Source organism: Aptenodytes patagonicus, chromosome 3, assembly GCF_965638725.1.
Source record: "Aptenodytes patagonicus chromosome 3, bAptPat1.pri.cur, whole genome shotgun sequence".
In the NCBI taxonomy this organism is placed as follows: domain Eukaryota; kingdom Metazoa; phylum Chordata; class Aves; order Sphenisciformes; family Spheniscidae; genus Aptenodytes; species Aptenodytes patagonicus.
In genome coordinates, this window is record NC_134951.1 from 34277134 (window position 1) to 34299792 (window position 22659).

General features: G+C 36.4%; 1 protein-coding gene across 5 annotated transcripts in view; it reads left to right on the forward strand.

The window, feature by feature from the left end:
* The window catches only part of ADGRB3 (adhesion G protein-coupled receptor B3), a 489817-nt gene that overhangs the window by 179560 nt on the left and 287598 nt on the right, over window positions 1-22659 (forward strand). For all 5 annotated transcript variants that reach the window (XM_076332999.1, XM_076333002.1, XM_076333003.1 and 2 more), the window contains exons 3-4: window positions 14589-14699; window positions 20411-20572. In XM_076332999.1, coding sequence (XP_076189114.1) covers window positions 14589-14699; window positions 20411-20572 — 273 coding nt within the window. The remainder of the gene's footprint in view (window positions 1-14588; window positions 14700-20410; window positions 20573-22659) is intronic.

The following is a 22659-nucleotide window of genomic DNA, read 5'->3' on the forward strand; positions in this document are numbered from 1 at the left end:
CTTCTCAGTCGGTAGAGCATGGGAAGCTGAAAAGTCCTTGGCTAGTGTAAGCATTACCTAGCAACAACTAAAACATGGGTGCGTTATCAACTTTGTTCTCATCCTAAATCCAAAAGACAGCACTGTACCAGCTGCTAGGAAGGAAATTAACTCTATCCCTGCCGAAACCAGGACAGGTGTTTATGCAGGCTCTTTACAACTTGGCCAGAAACTCTCCCCAGATCCTCAGTTTTTAAGTCTTTTTATTTAGAATCCCTAAGCTGTGTTTTGACTACCAGAGTTAGGGAGCTAAATGGCCACAGAAATATTGCACCTCTCTAACTATTAGTCCCAATTCTGGATCTACAGCTAATTTGTGAAACTGGTATGGGACTCAAAATTTGCTTCAACTGTAAATACCAGCAAAGGGATTTGTCTTTCCTCACACAAAGAAAGAGTTATCTCTAGGGCTAGCAAGAATTACCTTGTTTAACAATTTACATCTTATTTATATACTTCAAATAGCACCTTCTTTTCAGACTAATATTCGTGTACTTCTTCATTGCTACAGGCATTTGTCCAGAAGAGCACCAGTAGTCCAGTGATCGCATGTAATAATTTTTCTCTCAAGTGTTCTACTATTTTTAATGAATTCTTGCTTTTTTAGCAAACTGCCCAGGTCCTGCCACAGGAACTTAACAAAGGTATAGTGGCTGACATCCCTAACTTCAGTTTAGTGTGTACCCAATGCATACAACTGTAACATTTCATGCCAGTAACAATGATGGGCCTTGAGGTAATAAAAGAACAGCAGAGGGCAACAACAACAAAAGACATTCTCCCAACCGGCACTTTTTCTCCTGGATTATTGTACGGTCCCATTTTTAATATTGGGAATAATTTATTGTCATTACCTTTTAAAAGGCTGCCACTTAGAGAAAAAACCAAGCTGACCTCATCATGAATAAGGATTTAGTGAAATCACACTTTAACTAGCTGTACTTGTTCTTATAATCTAAAAGATTACGTTGTATGGATATGCATAAAATCCACATGGTCTAACAGAACATAGAGAAAGGAGCTAGAAAATCATAACTTATTATTCTAGGTCTGTCAGTCCTGTGTGCTGCTCACAACCACAGGAATTAATCCACCTGGAGCCAATTCTGCTCACACAGCAGTTATACACACATTTAATTCCATTATTTCATGACTTTTGATTTACACTGGTGGAGGTGAAAGTATTGTCATTTGTAGGTGATGTTACTCTGATGTTCAGTATTAAAACCACAACATGAAGCAGAATGAGACTTGTCTATTCTTTTGATAGTGGGAGAGAATAATTGAAATGCACCACATAAAGGGATCAAAATTAAATATAAGTGCTAACTGTGATTACCAATATAGGGGGTTGTATATTAGCATTAATGACATTTTTGGACAGAATCTGTTACATAAAAAATTGCTTCTTCATGTCTTTTGGGAACTTGTAATGATTTTTTAAAAATATAAATTACATGAAAGTAAGAAAAGGGAACATCTGTTCTGTGGCCTAAACTCTATACATGTGCTATCATGTGGCACCAAGCCCTTTTCCCAGAGGTAGACCTTGTGCACCCAGACTATCCTTTTGAGATGTTTTACATATGTTAGCATGTGGGCATTTGTATAACCATGTCTTGCATCAATGGGTTCTGCAGTTATCCTGGGAAATAAACTGCTCTGACTGTAGATATAACTACCTCAGCACTCCAGAGTCAGTTCTGGCAGAGCACTCCAGTTCAGTCAGGCTTTGCAGACCTATTGCTGCAGCACTTTCAAAACCTTCATTAAAACTAATGGAACGTTACTTTTGAAACCTAGGGTTCCTTGAATAGATTTTAGTGGAGTTTGCTCCTTATATATCAAGCAAATAATGATTTTTAAAAGCCAGAATTGTATTCTCATTTGCCGAAAGTTGTTTCTAAAATCGTAAGATTTTAGTTTTTAGAAGTACTTTATTTACTCTGACATGTGAATGAATACAGTGGACCAGTGGAAATAACGTTTTTGAAGTAACCTTTTTTTTTTAAAAAAAAAAGGAAAAAAACTTAAATATGTCTTTTTCTGTAGTCTTCTGAGAACTAATACTTTGTGAGCTTCAACATTAGCTTTTCAGGCTACTTAACATACTCTTGATGACTAGATTGAAATTGTGATTGTGGTGAATGGAGTTAAATCCAGTTGGCAGCCGGTCACAAGCGGTGTTCCCCAGGGCTCAGTTTTGGGGCCGGTCTTGTTCAATATCTTTATCAATGATCTGGATGAGGGGACTGAGTGCACCCTCAGTAAGTTTGCAGAGGACACCAAGTTGGGCGGGAGTGTTGATCTGCTCGAGGGTAGGAAGGCTCTGCAGAGGGACCTGGACAGGCTGGATCCATGGGCCAAGGACAACTGTATGAGGTTCAACAAGGCCAAGTGCCGGGTCCTGCACTTCGGCCAAAACAACCCCATGCAGCGCTACAGGCTTGGGGAAGAGTGGCTGGAAAGCTGCCTGTCAGAAAAGGACCTGGGGGTGGTGGTTGACAGCCGGCTGAACATGAGCCAGCAGTGTGCCCAGGCGGCCAAGAAGGCCAATGGCATCCTGGCCTGTATCAGAACTAGTGTGGCCAGCAGGAGTAGGGAAGTGATCATGCCCCTGTACTTGGCACTGGTGAGGCCGCACCTCGAATACTGTGTTCAGTTTTGGGCCCCTCACTACAAGAAGGACGTTGAGGTGCTGGAGCGTGTCCAGAGAAGGGCAACGAGGCTGGTGAGGGGTCTGGAGAGCAAGTCTTATGAGGAGCGGCTGAGGGAACTGGGGTTGTTTAGCCTGGAGAAAAGGAGGCTGAGGGGAGACCTCATCGCTCTCTACAACTACCTAAAAGGAGGTTGTAAGCGAGGTGGGTGTTGGTCTCTTCTCCCAAGTAACTAGTGATAGGACGAGAGGAAATGGCCTCAAGTTGCGCCAGGGGAGGTTTAGATTGGATGTAAGGAAAAATGTCTTTACTGAAAGAGTGGTTAAACATTGGAAGAGGCTGCCCAGGGAAGTGGTTGAGTCCCCATCCCTGGAGGTATTTAAAAGACGAGTAGATGAGGCACTTAGGGACATGGTTTAGTGGGTGGTGGTGTTGGGTCAACGGTTGGACTCGATGATCTTAGAGGTCTTTTCCAACCTCAATGATTCTATGATTCTATGATTCTAAATAATACACGCTGCATAATTTTTGTGGTCAACATAGGTCAACATAAGCAGTGTTTTTTTTCTGAATTTTCTGAATTTATAATCTCTTCTGCCTTATTCAGTTTTTTTTTTAATTTAACTGTTAACCACTTAACTGAATGTGAAATATGTTTAATCTGTTCATTGTGATAGCAGAGTTGGGGCCATGGTAGTCTAAGTACATAAGCAAGGCAAGGTTTGTAAGTGGCAGTAATGAAACTCCTAGGAGCTTTGAAGTTTGATGCTTCTACTTCAGAGCTGAAAGCTTGTGTGCCCAAAATCTGCCTATTTTGCCCTAATACTTTAGCTGTTCTAAAAAAATGCATTATTTCCACCCACACACACTTCCTCAATTCCTTAGTACTCACTGTTCTTTATTTTCAGCTTACAATGCATATTGGCTCACAGTGACTAGACATACTGCTTTTATAGTTCTGATTCTGATTCCTGATTGGACACTCAGAATATATACTATTAAGTCTCTTGTGAGCATAATTTAATTTATTGATTCAGAATTTGCTTACCATAAATATTCCATTATACATGCTTACAGTAGGCTGTATTTGAGAACACTTCTTTCAGGTAACTAAATCATTAGAATATTTTCAGAGAGCCAACACACAAGAGGCAAAAACATAATTTGAAGCAAATTCAATTTTTTGTTTGAAAATATCTTTGCATAAAAGATATTTTTGTAGCTATTTCACTGAGCTTCCTAGCGAGCCCATTCTTTCCCAGCCCTTTCTAGACAGCAGAGTAGAGGCAATGGGAGAGATTTATAGGATATCTGTGGGTAGATGTGCAAGTAACTCTGGAGAGAATTCAAAAAAGGTTCATAGTTAGGAGCAGCATGATGAGATTCCAGTCTTAAGCCTCTCTTAGAGAGACATGATACACATCCCAGTTGTAGGTCTCCAGCTGTTAAGAGAAAGTCTGTTTGCACTAAGTAGAACACTGCTAACTGCAGACTTCTCCATGAAAGAGGTACTAGTTTATCTATGTCCATAAGCAATAGGTCATTCTGAGAATGCATTTACATAAGTTACAGTCAGAGTTCCCAGCTTAATGGGTATCGCAAACTGTAGTTCTAAGTCCAGAGCTAAACATCTTCACTGAAAAAATCCCTGCTTGCAATCTCCAGACATTCATATATGTTGACTATTGGCATCATTTCTTCAAATGATGGACCATGATGAGCTAAGACAGATTTTAGGTAACCACATTGCATATTATGCTGACAAGCTGAAAGAGTTACATGAGATGTATCTTGCGCAGCCATCAGGGAATAGATGTTTTTTAATGATCCTTATTATTGACATCTGTAGGGGAAACAGCCACTATTCTCCATAGGGTACACTTCCATTAATCATTCTGCAGGTCAAAAGGTATAGACAGTTGCAGTAATATTTGCGGGAGATGCATGAGAATTTTAAGAGAAATGATTCAAGTGTCTGACATCATGTAGGGATGTAGAAACAATGAGGATACTAAAATCAGTTACTTTGATGCTTATTGATGAAAGACAGGCATGCCCTTCCACCTCTGAGGATGATACCACTTCAGTAGTGTCATCCCCATCGTTCTCCCTAATATGAGTATCAATGTCATGTTGACTAGATTGTGTTTTATATTGCTTTCTAAGTTAATCAGAGAACTGGACTGGGAGGCACTTTGCCATGATTGAGTAGAAATCTGTCACAACTACAGAACAGCATTTTTAAAAATTTAAAAAAATATGTGCATTGCAAAGAAAACAAGTATACTGATGGCTCTCGGAGTAATCTGTGTATTTTGTAGACCTGTAGAGCATCATTATCATAGTCTCACTAATTCTAATGGATTCATTTTCTCAATTCAGTAAAGTACTGTTGTTCCTGTGTTAAGTATAGTACATTATGATCAGATAGATTATGTCCATCAAATATGTCTGCTTTTAGGTCAATTTTTATGCTATAATTTTTTATATGTTGGCATTAGGTATTCAATCTGGTGTTAAGGAGGAGAGAAATCTTGCGCCTCTGCTATTCTTTAATGCAGGCTTCAGGGTGAACTTCCCAAAAAGGTGATTGACAGACTGTGCATTGCTTAGGTCAGATCTGCAGTTGAACAGTTCATTTGCTTTTATAGAGGCATTGCATGAGCAACACCTGTCAAATAAGCCAACCATGTGGTCCTCTCTGACACTATGGGCCATAGAGGTAAGAAGGATGTGTTAGCAGATGAGCTCAAATATTTTTTCTAAGTGTGGATTTTGCAGTAAGAGTGAAGAAGAACACTGCTTTTTAGCCTCAATGTGATACCTGGGTCCTTAAAACCATTAAATGAATTGCTGAGTCTGACCCTGAAATGAGAATCTCAGAGACCTAGGAAAGTGTGCTTTTACTAAATACAGTGAAAACATCTAATGGATTTTCAAGTCCTGAAAGATCTAGGTCCAAGTGATTTTCATTGATAGTTTTCAGGTAAATCTCTTATGTGCTTTCCTACTTAAAATCCCATGCATGTATTTCAAAAGGAAGGATTTTGTTATTGTGAAAAACTGTTCTGAAGTTTAAATTTCGAATCACCGATTTTCCTTTCATTTGTGTCATGTTCTCCCATTAAGGTAATTCTGTTGACTAGAGAAGAGTTATTTATGGGTCATATTTGTTAAGGCCACAGGTGTCACCATAAGAGTTCAGACCTTTTAAGAGGTTCCAGGTCCATTCTGGAAACCATTGCAATGCTCTACCTGTCAGGGGGCTGTGCCATACACACATCTCCCAGGCTGAACTGGGTGGAATAATATGTTTGAAATTGCATGCATGTGATTGTTAACCTGCCAGTGACAGTTAGCAAAGGCTACGTATCCTTGTGAACAGGTTGTATAAACCTCTTAGCTCAGAGTAGATCTATGGTTTTGGAAAAGACCTTCTAGACCACGTCCTCAGATGACAGAATTTGGTCTGGCTGGGTGGAACCAGGCCAGCTTACAGTGGCCAAGGCTCTCGTCCTTTTCTCCTCTTCTCTTCTCTTCTCTTCTCTTCTCTTCTCTTCTCTTCTCTTCTCTTCTCTTCTCTTCTCTTCTCTTCTCTTCTCTTCTCTTCTCTTCTCTTCTCTTCTCTTCTCTTCTCTTCTCTTCTCTTCTCTTCTCTTCTCTTCTCTTCTCTTCTCTTCTCTCTTCTCTTCTCTTCTCTTCTCTTCTCTTCTCTTCTCTTCTCTTCTCTTCTCTTCTCTTCTCTTCTCTTCTCTTCTCTTCTCTTCTTTTCTCTCTCTTATATACATAAAATTTAGCAGCTACCCATGATGTCTGTACATGAACAGCCAGCTTTGTGGTACTACAAATGATAAAAAAGTAATGTGCCAAATTCACATCCAGTGACACTTCCTCCATTTTTTATTATTCTTTTGTAAAAACAATTTAGCAGACTTACTTAAACGAGGACAAGAAAATGCTCTTAAAAAGGCATGCAATATCATTTAGCTTCACCTAGAAGCTTTACCATTCTAAAAAACCCCTCACATTCAGTTTAACTGTGCTTAGTGAGTAGAGTTTGCAGTAACTATTATTTAAAACATTGATTCTTATTCCTTCTCTTCATACAGCTTCAGAATCTTTCACAGACTGTAAACTTCCCTGTCATAAATTCATAGACAATTCATCTCAAATTTTAATGAATGCTGCTATCATTTAGAAAAGATTAGGCAACCATCTGCAGGAATGTCTGCAGTAAATAGTTGCAGGGCAAGGAAATAGTCTAGATGTTCTTGTGAATCCTGCTTTCTACAATTAGCTTTACTTACTTTTCAGTGTTTCTAGAACAGAAAGGACAGAGAATGAAGTTACTGAATTCAAGAATAGCTTAGAAAATTAGTTTATCGGCAGTCATCTTCTCTTGAGTTGTAAATGTATAGAGCAATAAAGAGGCACATACTAGACTGTGTGTGATATCTAGGTAGCTTGCTGCAGTGTTCAGTAAAAATAGATTGTTTATATAAAAATGTTACCATTCTGAAATAACTACTGCACTGACTAACCCTATCAATAATTCAATTAATTAAATATATGACAAAAACAAAATACTTAATGCAGAAGTAAAATAGTATGAAATGCAAAAAAGCAATGAAGATACCAAAGTATTATTATTATACTATGATTTAAATTTCTAAAGGCTACACATGAATAAGTTATTATAGTAGAAACATTAAAATGATGAGAATATTACAAAAGAATGCATTTAAGGTCTTTCATTAAAAAAGCAAAAATAAATAAAGGTAATCCCCTGTGTTTTCATTCTTTAATGTGTTATTACATCCATTAATTTCTTGAGAGAACAATGGGGAATATGAGAGAATAATATACTGCTGAATTTAGAGGATTCTAACGTTAAACTTGATAATGTAAATTTCCTTTATCAGTTTTATTATTTTTATTTGAATACAAACATTTTGGGATGGATTGTTAGGGAAATATTTGAAAAGGAAAAATGTGAACTACAGAGCATCTTCTGCATACTGGCCATGATAATTATAAAATATGTCAGATTTAGTAAAGATATAAATGAGTAAAGCTGCAGTTCGGGCTTTCATTCACTCCTTTTCCTCTTTGCTTAGTTATAATTCTGTAAAGCACATGTGAAAACACACTACCTGCTGTAGTGACATTTTACATTCATTTTGAACAGGTATGAGTCACTCAGTTTCTCCTGTCCAGGTGTAAGATGATGAGCAGTTGGGCCCAGGAAGGCAAGTAATAGAGCTTGCACAGTTTCAACATTCTGTGCACATGCAAAGTGAATAAATATTACATCTTTATGATATTCTTCACTGACCAAATCCATAGCCAGGAATAAACAGGTTCAGATCCCACCGAAGCTAATGGCTGGCCAAGGGAGTGACTGCAGAGATGCACAGAGAGATGGCAGATTGCATTGCCATGAGAAAGTCTAGCTCATCAGGATTTGTGCTATAATTTATATTTTAATTCAGTAATATTTCATTTCTTATGTCATTAAAAATAGCAGCAATAGTATTAATCCAACATTATTTCCTAGGAGCAAATGGGTCTCCCTAGAGGCAAACACAAACTAATTACCTATGTACAATATGTTGACTGTTTAGAATACGTAATTATTTTCCCTAATTTTTTGAAAGAGGAAAGACTGCATACGTATATGTATTAGTATATCTCTGTGTAAGAGAGAAAGGAAATCTTGTATCTAATTTCCTACAAATGTTAACCTTTCTCTTTTACTTGATAAAATGCAAGAGTGTATTATAATAAAAAAAGACTTTGTTAGTACAAATACTATTGCCTTTCATATTTCCACTACTATTAAAATCCTCTGTGTTTTCATGAGTAATAGGATATCTTTCTCACTGTGTTCATGAATACAGCTCAGTTCAGATCTTAATTCACTCTAGTGAAAGAAATTATTCCATTCAGTTTGAAACCGGTCAAAGCTCTTCTATACAGTTTCGGAGAGCCAAAAGAGGACTTTTTATGGGACCATGATCTACATAGGAAGTAGGCAAAGACTGTTTTAAGAACGTTTTCCACATTTGCTAAGAAGAGGTTCCCATGGAAATCTAATTCAGCTAATAGCTATGTTACCATTTTGGCAACTTGCCTGCCTGGTGAGGAAGTATCATTTTAAGGGGTTCCCATAGAAAGCCATAGCTTAAATCTATACTGCAGAGTGACGATATTCACTGATGCCCTGAAGCTCTGTGTCCTGTCAATGCAGCATTTGAGAACAGGTGCTTCCTTGTGGGGCCTGGGTGCCCTGCTACAGTGAAGCAGGGCTGGAGACAGGGGGAGGAGTGCTCCTGGGATTTTATTCTCTTTTGTCACGGGTTTACTGTAAGGGAAAAACAACTGCAGTTCATGTTTTGTTTGGTTTGTTGGTTTTGTTTTTGTTTTGTTTTTTTTTTTTAACTCCAGCCCTACAAAAGAAGAACTACAAAAAAAACGCAAACAAAACTTCCTCAGTCCTTTGAATGTAATGAAAAGTATTTTTTTTTATAGGGGAGGTAATTTTATAATGAAAAAGAAACAGAAAGTCCCGGCTTCTCAATTCAATGCAAAGTTGTTCTAAGTCAACACACATTCTGCCATCTAGTGACCAGAAGAAATTGTACTGACCAGCTGCAAGTGTGATGAGAAACCCCAAGTACTGCTACTACTGCATATTGCAGTAGTATGTTTGTGGGAGAAACTGTAGAATGGGCTACGAAGACATTAAATGTGCAGGAAACTTTTTCAAGCCTCTGGAAGTCTGCAATTAATCAGATCTATTGAAATCAGTTAATAGTTCTGTCCAAAAATTAATTGAAACAAACTGGTTCTTTATATATTTCTATAACCCTCTTCTTTCTTCCTTTCCCCCTCTGCACGCCCTCCTTCCCCTTCACCTGGGACTTACATCAGCTTTTTGCATAATTTCTGGGGAAAACGTTTGTGTGTTGGCACAGAAAGGATGCCATGCTACTGCACGTGAGACAGTTTGCATTAATGCACATTCTGGCTGCAAGGCCTTTAATATTCATTCCGTAGTCAAGAGTAATTGAAAACACTCATTTGACTATTTACAGTTCAGGAGTGGGTAGGATAGTATGAAGTACACTGCTGGAGTGCTATGGGTAAGAGAAGAAAATGACAGTCACTTTGGGGAATCGATTGCCTCTTCTTCCTTTTAAGGTTCTGATCAGCCTGCAGGGAGCTGCTCACCATCTCACCTTCCAAGCGGTTCAGTACAAGCTGAGGATGCTCAGCAACTCTCAGACGTTGCTTTACATTTTACGTGCCCTGAAGGGGTAACCCTAAAGGTCTCAGAATCACTTTTTTTTAGTTCAACAGTTCATTCATGCTGTCGTCACCAACTACAATGCTGAAAAAGTCTTTTTTTATTAATGCCAGTGTGTTCCATGCCATTAATAGCACAGTTCATACTAGATGTTACACCTATAACCAGATCCATACGTTTACACTGTGAAGTTCCCATGAAATGTGACGTAAAAATAACCATAAGAGCCAAACCAACAGGGTTTATAATGTCATCTCATGACTAGGATATATATGTAACAGGCTTACAAATATTATTAAACAGCCTAGGCATAAAATCTGTTTGACATGTACCTTAATTTTAATGATTATCCACTTGTCAAAGAGCAAAGACTAGCCATTGGTGAGTAGAACCTTGCAAAGCCGGTGTTTTTCTTTTGTACTGCTCAATCTTCCTACTTTGCATTTTTATACTGTTAACAGATGTTTTTTCTTCTTTGTTCCTACAGAGAGCTCATGGCACCTCTCTTCTCTCCTAAAAACGTACACCTACATTGGCCGCAAGATTTTAGCTTCTCCTTTAAAAACTAAAAAGGTTACTCAATAGGAATAAAAATTCCCATAACATAACATAAAAATAAAGGTAAAGCCAATGGGACTACAGATAAGAGTTGTTGTAAATAATACTCAGCTGTAAACTTTGGAATTTCAGAAATCATTGTGGTTTTTTTTTTCACTCCTAGAAGGCATGGAACTATATTACATGCTTCAGAGTTATATGTAAAATGAAATGATAAACCACATCCATATTAAGACATATGCATTGCTAAAATACTTTCAAGAATTGATCCATTGTGTACAGCTGAGGAGAGAAAGAATACGCATCCTATTGCAGGAAACTATTGTACTTCCATAGCCACCAAAGGAACTCTGACAGCAGGATAAATTCTTTTATCAGATAACTAAACCTCAGATTTTCTACCACAAATGCTTGGAATATGTTGTCATTTGTTGTAAGTCATGGTCTGGTTAAGATGATCCATTCAAGGTTACCCATAATGTATTGTTATTTACATTTTGAGGTATTTCTTTATGAGTTTTATTCTCATGCAGGTAGATTATAATATTAACTATGTAGTCAAAAGTCTTAAAACCTTTTCATGTCTTCAGGCCTAGCTTAGAGTCACATTGGCGGTTTCTGGATCAGGCCATGTACCTGTCTGCTGCTGAAAAGATTCATTGTCCCTCTTTATTTAATGAAATAATCTGATCAATATCAATGTTTGAGGTAAAAGCAGAGAAGGACTGTTCAGTTTCACCCAAGGGAAAATTAGGACAGGCATCAACAAAAAATTCCGTTCAGAAGCTGATGTCTGCAAAAATACCTTCTTCTGGGTTAGAAAACTTGTTTTCAGCAGCAAGAACTAGGTAAGAAGAGTGAGAATGAGAAAAAATTCCTTTACTCAGAATCTCAATTCAAACATCCGATATCATATCCCAGACATCAGGTCTTGAATCGCGCTGGCCTGAACTTGCAGGACACCTCCATGCCAGATACTGTCTAGAGTAAGACGGTCCCTATCACCTTTCCCACACAAACAGGTCCTTGAAATTACTGTGCCATTTAGACATACTTTAGGCTGACTTGGGTTAGAATGCTTTCCCAGCCCAGAAAGCATTTAAATACTTCTCCTCCGTGAAGTACTGAGGGAAAACAAATGCGTAACCGGTTCATCTTCTACATTTGTTATTTATCTAGGATCTGAAAATTAAGGAAAGTTTTATTCTATTTAGTATTTATTGTAAACTACGGCAGTCAGTTAAGTAAGATATTTTATTATAAAATGCTTCATAAAAAATACATTACTGTTGATCTTAGATTAAACAATTTTGAGAGCACTGTTTGTACTTATATGCAGAAACTGGACACTTCTGATCCCATTACGAAAATGTACTTGACCTTTATTTTTCTTTTCTTATGAGGCATGAATTTTAATAAGGCCTTAAAGTCCTCACTCATGCCAGTACACTGCATTTCCTGTTACCGCTTTTGTTCTCATGCGGCATTTGGTTAAACACTTCAGCTGAATATGAAAATGAGAGCACTGCATAAGTCTGGTTCCATCTTTTGACAAAACTTATAAAGAAATATTTTTAACTTTGTTATGAAACATTTATCTTTAATATATATTTATATATTTACTATATAAATGCTTAATACATCAAAGGGAGATTAATTGAAAAGTGCACCTCAAAGACCATCAGCAATAGTGGAAGTGAACTGAACATGTAAATTAAAAATATGTTGTTGCTACGTGGAAAAACAAAGAAGTTGAGGCATGATTAGATCCTGCATCAACAACTTGTGTTTTATTTTGCTTGGTGATATTCGTGAGTAACCCCATTGTTGTGAATGGAGCTCCACTGGGTATAAACCACAACCCTGAAAACTGATCTCCCAGACTTTCCTTTGCCTCTTCACCAGAGGTGTCTGTCCTGCGGGACGCTGCACGTGCCTGCGCCCAGCATGGGATGCTGCGGGACTGGGACCGGAGCATTCACCACCTCCCTGTATGCCTCTGGAAAGTCTTCCTCTAGCAAAGGTCTCCCATTATTGCACTCTGTTTGTAACTTAAAAAATAGAATTAAATCTCCTGCAAGAATGGTGCCATATCCTCTAAATTGCCTGACAAGCAGGCAGCGCACAGGCAGCAAACTCAGAGCAAACAGGCCTTGCTTTCACAGCCTCTTCAAGGGAAAACCTATGTAAAGTCTCTTGTCCTTCACCATGTTTTTAATTACAGTTTAAATGGTCATCTGTGTTACACCTTGTAAAATTGTGAAAGTATCATTCTAATCTTAATTTGCATTAGAATATTGATTGTAAAACTTTATTTATAGTAAGAGATTTCCCACAGAATAAAAACCTGTCTTAAATCAGAGGAGCTGTAGAAGAGGTGTATTTTGTAAAATTATATTCATAAAATTTTATAACACACATATGTATGTATACACATACATATATGTATATATATTATATATATGTGTATATATATAATTTAATTATCTTTTATATGTATTTCTGGGATGTATTAAAAATGTTGAGTGTTTAATTCTCAAAATATATTTTATTAATTAGATTTTCAAATATTCTCTTTAGAATGCAAACTGCATTGCTGTTCTCAAATGAATAATTAAATTTGTATTTTAAGTGGTGCCATTAATTAATATTTAGAAAAAGAAACACTAATTTGGAGAAATACATTATTTTACTAGAAAGGGAAAAAACCTCTTTCTGCTGATTCACCCCTTAAAAATATATTTGCCTTTTATTATTTCTTTAAATAGAAATTTAAATACATTTACTTTAATGATTTATCAAAACAATGTGTTTGTAAATAGTATTAGTAGCATTTGCATCTTATATAATGTTTTGCATCTTTTGAGGCAGGAAGGTAAGTTTTATTATCTTCATAACTTTACAAATTGGGGAGAATTTTGAATTTTGCATTTGCAAGGTAACCTTCCAGCAGAAAGGTATTTTTTAATGTTTACATTCCTAGTGCTTCAGACACCTTCTGCCTCATCAGAAACCTCATGTGGTTGTAGCTGAAGCAGTTTCAATGTTAACCCACGGTTCCCAGCACACGCTTCCTAAATTAGAGTCCCCAGAGAAGCTGAATATTTAGCACCAAGCTGCGGGCAGCTGCGTGTGCCTGGGAGGACCAGAGGGAACTGCTGAAGACGCAGCAGTCCCCCTCTAAGTGCAAAGGACCCTCCACATTTAATCACAGAAAGGAAAAATGGACTCTGAGGTAGAAGGCTAGGAGGTTTGTGCAGGACCAGAGAGGGAAAATGACAGCAGTGAGAGGATAAAAAATGAAGCGCTTTTGTCTCCCACGCTGTGGGCCTTTTTGTCATTGATTTTTACATAGCTTTCCCCATTAAAATCAATGGGGACTTCTTTTTAAATACTGAGGGCAAGATATAACCTATATATATATATATAGTTATAACCTCTTTATAACTGAGAGTTTTCAGAAAGGAAACATTTCACAAGCACTTGTTCTGCTGGATTCAGCCTAAAAATTAACCAGTTCATTGGCTAAATTACTATTATTTCGCATCACCACCATTTCCAAAGATGACTCGTTATTTCTGTTGAAGGCTTTGTCAGCCTGAAAGATGAGTGCAGAAATAGAAGTCCTCTGGAGGAGCAGCAGGCTCTGCCATAGAACAGCAATGTCTAACACTGTCACAATCATTTTCTGGTGTGGTTTGCACTGATTCAAAATATAGGAATAAAATGTCTGCATTTGAATAATTGTTTTTGTCCCATGTCATACAGCTGATTTATAGTATGTGTCACTACATTGAATGTTGGTTCATACAACAAAATCATGTTTGAAAATCTGCAGACGCAAATTTAAGTATTTATTAAAAGCTGAGTGTAGCAAAGTTAAGTTGATGTTAACTGCCATAATCACTTGCCTGACTTTTACCAGCAACTTCCAGGTATGTTTAGGAACATATTGCATGAGACAGTATGTGACTTTTGAGAAATGTCTACACACAAGCTTTCATAAACCTTTATTCTGTCTTTAGAATTTGGAATGATGGGAGATCATACAATTAAAAGTCAGCGACCTCGATCTGTTCATGAGAAAAGGGTCCCTCAGGAACAAGCTGATGCTGCTAAATTTATGGCACAAACTGGTAATACATCAGTTACATTTTTCTATTTACTGTTGTTAATTTTAGCAAAACCACTGCATGTTTCCATAATCTTTTGCTGCATATTTGTCAGTTTTCTAAGCTGATACTTTTTTTGAATCATTTATTTTTTTTCCACCAGTTAAAGTCCATAAATAAAGTAGCTGAGAATTAGGTAAATCATACAAAAACATGCACTGTGAATGTGGATACTGAATCGTTTATTGTAAACATGAATTTCTTTATTACTAAAGGCAGTCTTACACATACAAGACACTGGACAGCTTACTTGACGTATTGCTTTTTCAAAGAAGATGTTAAGAATATGCTTCAGAATTTCTTTATAAATAGACTGAGGTCTAATCCCAGCTTTAGGCATTTATCAAATTAATTAATTACTAGGGCGACTTTAATGTGCGTACATTCAGTGCTTACTATCTTTGGCCAAGTACAATGCTCTATTCTCTAGTTTCCAGATTCATAATTGCTAAATGAAATTGGCCATAAGTACTTTTTAATTGGATGTGAAAATTATCTAGCAGTTTTTCATCTAAAACTTATTTTCTAATTTTGTTTAGCAACTGCATCTTCTTTAGATAAAGATACCAAAATGATATTACAAACCTAGAGCTGAAGTAATTAAAAAATAAAAAAAAGCCTGTTTACCAACAGTTACCACAGCTGCCTTTGAGGTCAATGATGACGTTTCAGTGCTGAGTTGAATTAAGCTCTCATACAGCAAAACTACTGCCCATTTTGACATCAGTAGTGATCTGTGTATCTGTTGGTAAAATCTAACTCTTTAACGGTTCCCTACACACTCCATTCCAGTAAGTTAGGGTGTTGAAAATCTTGTGCCCCATAATTATTGTATGGATTTGAAACAACTTACCCTGTATTCCATAGTTACTAACCTAGAAAATATGCCTGCATCGGTCATACATAATGCTTCCAGTTTAAAATTCACTTTAGTAAAAGAGCTATAATTGCTTCTAGTTACGTTGCATGTTGACTTCCTTAGTCATAGGGTGCTTTTCTTAACAGATTTGCAGAAATCAATATATTAAGTAATCTAAATACATCTATAGCCAATCAGCGGAGATCTGCTTGGTGAAGAATTTAGAAGGGGAAAAAGTCTGTTTCCCTCCTATTAATCTATAGAACTACTTTTATGGCTAACTCCCAGTTGATACTACTGTAAGCAAATGTAGTGGAAGAAGGGAGCCTAGAACCCTCTTGGTCTCCATGCAGTTTTTGTTTAGGCAAGTAGAACTTATTACTTACATACTTAGCTCAGACTTACAATGTTATTTGCTTACTACATAGAATAACACCTTTGCTTTTACGCTGCTTCTTGAATTCATACAATTACTCCAAAAAATAAGTTAGATGATCTGTTTTATTTCCTCATATAAATCCCTAAAACTTTCATATTATCAGGTAAAACTTGAATTTCATAATTTCTAGTCATGCATTGCAATGCATCTATTATGGGTGTTAGACAACTGCATTATAAATGCAGCACTTATACCATCACCTTCTGATAGATTGTGTGTGTGGAGTGGGAGATGAACGTTCAAAATTATACAGGCTTGGTTTTCAAGGTCCTGTTCTGAAAGCATGTGAGATTTATCAGCAGAACATATAAATGTACATGCCCAACTTTAAGGAAATCTATATTTTACATAATGTAGGTTAACACATTTTAAGTAATACTGTGCTCTTTTTGGACATACTTACTAATTTTCATCTCTTCTTCATTTTGATTTTCCTTTGTAGTGATCATTGCATATTTTCTTCACCTCTAATGCATTCATTTTCTTGTGATATAATTAATGTGATACCTTCTTAAACTGATTCATAAGGTTTTTTCTAACAAACATATCTATCTCATTAATTTACCCATGTACTAAGAAGTCTAATAGCCTTTAAGGTAAATGGATGCTGAGTTTATGAGGTTTCTTATAGTTTAAGCCTGTTTAATATTTTATTTTGTGTAATAATAAAACAGATGCAAAAGTGCAACAAAATGTTTGTATGGTTTAAAAAGACAGAAAAACAGGAATAGAGAATTGTCCTGAAAAAGATTTATGAAAAGCATTTAATACTGTTAGAATAGTGGACTTAATCCACCGAATTTTGCTGGGAATTGAAGAGTTTTAAAATGTGGTATTATAATATGCATTTTCCTGTTTGTTTGTGAGTGATATGAGGCAGTAAAACATTTTATTTAAAAAAAAAAAAAATTGAATAATTTATTGTCCTATATTTGTCATTTTATGTGTTTGGACTGATCCTTCCCTTAGGTGTTATGGGATTTAGAGAGTATAATACAGGTAAGTGTTACACAGATCAATGAGGCCTTCCGTACAGTAAGTTATGTTTCCTCTTACATGTCAAGCAGCAGGGGAGAATGACGGCTTGGTAGCTTGCCAATAATTAATTTGAGATTGTAGGTTTAACACGGTCAATACAAAAATCTAAGAGTTCTCAAGTAACCGAAAACTAGAAGTGAAATAAAAAGTAGCCCTTTTGAAATTTTCATTTCAGAAAAGAAAAAAATGGAAAAGAGATAAAGAAAACAATGGAAGATTTATTTGCAGATTATGTAGGCAATCTAGGTTTATTCTAGAAAATAAAGAAGTCTATTTGCTTATATTAAAAATGGTTAACTATGGTATGATATGTCTGCAAAGATCTTTCCCTTCTTTAAAATATTTTAAAATAAGTAATAATCATACTGACAGCAGTACAAAATACTCTGAAAAGTTAAAAATTACCAAAAAAAATAATGCATTGTGCAAAAGGAAGTGGAGTAGCTGGTGAGATAAATTTGTTCTTTATTTTCTCTGTTTTCACTCTTTTTGCACATAACATCTTTTTAGTGTGGAGGATCTTGCTCCAGCAAATATTTAAGCCTTTACCTACATTGAAATATATTGCTAGAGTCTGCCTTTTGTGAATTGACAGTACATATATCCTCAGGACTTTTAATAATTAATATTAATTTCAAAATTCACTTAATACAATCACACTTCTTAGTATCATGTTGCTGCTATTATTCATTATATTCCAAGGCTTAAAAGCAACTTTTTATCACTTTAAGCTTTCCAACATTTTAAATTTTTAATACTTCATTTCTGTATTTTGTTAGCTATGCACCGTCACCATGCCTGTGTTGGATAATGGATAATTTACACTGAGTATATATGACTGTTTTACATAATGAGGAACATCTGGAGAAACATAGCTCTGACTTTTTCTGCTGTTTGAACTTTCATCTAAACAATTTTAACAAAAGCAAAGACAAGCTTCAAACATGTAGGAAAAGACAAAAAAAAAATTAGACTAGAAACCCATAGTCATACAAGTATTTTTACCATTTACATAGAGTTTATAGTACACGTATAATTTACTGTCTACCTATATAGTAGCTTGTCATGATTTAATCTCAGTCGGCAACTAAGCACCACGCAGCCGCTCGCTCACTCCCCCCCACCTGCTGGGATGGGGGAGAGAATTGGAAGAGCACAAGTGAGAAAAACTCATGGGTTGAGATAAAAACAGTTTAATAATTGAAATAAAATGATAATAATAATATGATAATAATAACAATACACAAAACAAGTGATGCACAGTACAATTGCTCACCACCCGCTGACCGATGCCCAGCCAGTCCCCGAGCAGCGGCCCCCCCGGCCAGCTTTCCCCCAGTTTATGTACTGAGCATGACGTCACATGGTATGGAATGTCCCTTTGGCCAGTTTGGCTGTGCCCCCTCCCAGCTTCTTGTGCACCTCCAGCCTTCTCAGTCAGTAGAGCATGGGAAGCTGAAAAGTCCTTGGCTAGTGTAAGCATTACCTAGCAACAACTAAAACATCGGTGCGTTATCAACTTTGTTCTCATCCTAAATCCAAAAGACAGCACTGTACCAGCTACTAGGAAGGAAATTAACTCTATCCCTGCCGAAACCAGGACATAGCTATATTTACCATATTATATCCTCTAACCTGAACCTAAGCCATGTAACAACCTAAACAAAATGCTGAATTTATATCAGAAAAATTATTAAGACAATAATCAGTGATTAAATTTCTCATTTTTTCACCTAACAAAATAAGAAAATTACTACAAAAATCACTTTGGTGAACTTTTGTTTGTAAAAAATCTCATTATTTTGTCCTTCTCCATGGAAATTTTTAGAATTGTATATAATTTCATGAAAAGCAGAGGGATTTGTGTGCTAATTATAAAGAATTCTGTCTTGTTACTGAATAAGAAGCACTTTTTTTTTTAAAAAAAAGCATTGAATAGCCTTAGAATTGCTTCTTAGAGGACTAGCAGAGACAAGAATTTTGCAAAGGTTTCGTGCTTGGCCTCTGGAAACAAAAAAAAAGAGTTTGGACAGATGCTTGCTACAAAGGCACAGTTTCAAGAAATAGTATATAATTTACTGCATTCTTGGAAGATAGCACCAGAGTCTTCCTGGTTTGCAGACCTTCCCTTGATTGTAACCTATATCAAAACTTTTGGAAGACTAGAGGTATATTGAGATAACTGAAATTTTAAGGAAGCTATTCAAGGCTGAAGGTTGTATCATGCCACTGATTTTAAAGCAGAAAATCCCATTTGTTTCACAAAGGACTTAGGTTTAAAAATCAAGGGTGTAATAGAGGCTTCAGCATGCCATTTTATACTGATTTTTAATGGAAGAATGTGAACATGAATCCACAATTATTTACTCAAATTGTTCGGCGAGGTATATTCACATTATTTTTGCATTTGCTTTCTGAGAATACTGAAGGGATCCAGTTTTCTGAACATGAATATCTGTGGGAAAGGAATTCCAGAATTGTGTGTATGGCTGTTCACGGAAACTAAATTTAAGCATTTGTTCCTGAACGTCCATGCAAGAAGACTCTACGCATTACTTGCTTTCAAAAAATAGAAATAATATACTGTGCTATCTCTCAATGGTAAAAAAAATATGCTATTGGAATGTATGGTATTAATAAATCACATCTGACAATTTGATCATAGTGGTATGTACTATACACAGTAAGGAGGTCTAGGGCATCAAAGAGCTTAGCACACCTGTAGGTCAAAAGCAAGGAGCAGATCTGTGCAGTAAATGATGAAACCAAAGTTCCCATCCCACCCTTCAGGTTAAAATTTGGTAAGCAAAGTGCTTCTCTTTAACAGGGAACTTCTCTCAAATACTAGATGATTCTCCTCTGCTCAAGATAAGAAATTAGGGGGTTGGTTTGTTTTTTTTTTTTAATCAGAATTCACTTACTGGCAGAGTTCCTTAAATTATTACCTAGCCTTCATTCTAGAGTGGTAAGTATAAATATCAAAGATAAATCCTTTGCTATTATATAAAAAGAGTTGTCTGTGTTCTTTTAGCATCCTGAGGGCAGTGTTGTTTCTAAAATGTTGAAGGGCAGTAGTTCTCATAAAGTTGTAAATGATGCTAAGCAATCAAAGAGTTTCCCTCTGACAGGCATTATGTGACTGCAGCATTGTAGGTGTCTTTATTTTCTATTCATTGCACATTTTCACAGCTGCTTTACTCCATGAACTTTTAAATATTTATTTTGGTGTGGTACTTTTTTCTTTGCTTTAGAAGAGCAGATGATAATGAGCTTCAGCAAAATAAAAGTCTCATTAATACTTATGTCTATATTCATGTTTGTTTGTTGTCTTGAATACAGGTGAATCTGGTGTTGAAGAGTGGGCCCAGTGGAGTACGTGTTCAGTTACTTGTGGTCAAGGGTCGCAGGTGCGAACCAGAACTTGTGTATCACCTTACGGGACACACTGCAGCGGCCCTTTAAGAGAATCAAGGGTTTGCAATAACACTGCCCTCTGTCCAGGTAGTGTTAGCAGCCAATAAATAAAATTGTGGATGTTTTGAACTGTATAATGATAAGAATTTGAAACTATATCTTTTTTTATTATTATTATTTTTAACATGAATTTCATAAGGGCATTTCAATTAGAGCAGAGAAATGTAATTCTATTCAGCTGTGAAATTTTGTCATGTAGATTGTTATTTTTACTTTCAGAACAGTCAAGATATGGAACAAGAGTCCATTTTTTTCTGACAGTTTCAGATTTTTTAAAAAAGTCTATATTTTCTAGTTTTCACTCAGAAAAGAGAAGGTATAGCATGAGTACAAAATACAAACTAGGGAAGAAATCCAGATCATCGATACATTAAGAAGCAGAGACTGATTAACAGGGTGGGTTAAGTTAACATATATTATTCGACACTGCAATTGTCTCACCATTTAGAGCACTTTCTGCTAGTCAATGGGCCAGACAATGTTCTCTGCACAGTAATGTCTTCATGGACTTTCCTTTACATTGTTCTGGCAAGAAAGGGCAACAGCTACCCATCAAAGGAAGAAAGATCAGACAAAAAGTAACTCTCTTGCATCTGACACAAGGTAAAGGTCATCAGTACCTTGCATCACAGTTTTCCTACTCCTTTTGTCTCAGAGATCTGGCGGTAGTTGGAGTTCAGCAGTAGTTATACACTAAGGAGAAGAGTCAGACATGTTCAAGTTAGCTGCTGAAAGGGCACATCTCATTTCTTTAGACTCTACCTGTGGATCTGATTAATCTGGGATGGGAAGCAAATGGGAAGGCATATGCCCTGCGACTACATTCATTTTCCTCTGCTGTGTCTGAAATGGAAAAAAATTATATGCCTGCCTTCAGATGCACAAATTCCTCAGCTCTTTGTAACATTTGATCCCAAAAGGGTGGTGAGCCATCTTCAGCTTCTGGGGAAGCTCACTCCATTTTTGAAGTAAAATAGACTGTCATACACAGAGAATGCCCTGGACTTTATCTCAATGAGTAGTAATATGTAGAATCAGACTCTCATGCTGTTACTGTGTGTTGAAAAGTATCCAACACAAAGTGCATACATGATCCCATCAGAGTTTGTGAATCAGCATTATAAGCATTTAGGGAACATCTGTAATGGAAAGTAACTAAAAAGATTGTATCTAGATAAACCATCGCTGTAATAAGAACTGCTGTCAGCACCTAACGCTTTACTACTGTGCTTTAGGTAAGAAATTCACATGAGATTTTCTAATATTTCAGTGTAGAAACCTCCAGGCAGGGCTGAATTCAATCACTTGAATTCAACACACTTGAAGTGTTTCCATACAAAAATGGCAGCTATTTCTAAAAAGGTTAGGCTAGCTTACATTCTGCCAGAGGGGGGATACATTGCAAAAGAATTCTCAACTTGAAGGTATAAAAATAAGAAGTGAAAAAAGAGAACTACAAAAGAAAAGAATAAACCTTCCAAACAATCAAAGATAAAGATTCCTTTGAAACTGTATGAAGTATGAACATGAAAACACACAGTCCAGCACTCACAATGAGATGCAGTTCTGCCTGCTTTTTTGCTCATTTTGTATTACCTAAGAAGAGGCAAGGTGTTTAAGTCACCTAATTTTACAGAATTTTAACTTCATTCTCTCCAGTAAGGAATGAGAACTTTTCATATCAAAACAAAAAAAATCCATGTAATGCAAAAGCCAAGGTAATTAATTTGCTGTCAAAGTAAACTGGAAAAAAGTTAATTCTTAAAAATCACATTGTCTAGCAAACTTCTGAACAATGCTCACACAAAAAGACTGCTCCATATTTCTCAGGTCACAAAGGAGGTCTTACCTTACACATGAACTCCCACTTCAGGGTATGGCTTTTGTTTCCAGATACCCAGTATGAGCAGCGGCTACCAGTTCTCACTGGCTAACAGTGATATTGCCAACATATTTTCCTTTTCAGATCACCACATCTGATTCTGATAATCTTTATGTATCTTGAGTTACCTTTCCTAAATAATTAGTCTTCTGGGCTTAATCTTGCATGTTGTTTCACATAATTACAATAACCTTATTAATTTATGTTGGTCTCTGTCTGGTTACAGGGTCAC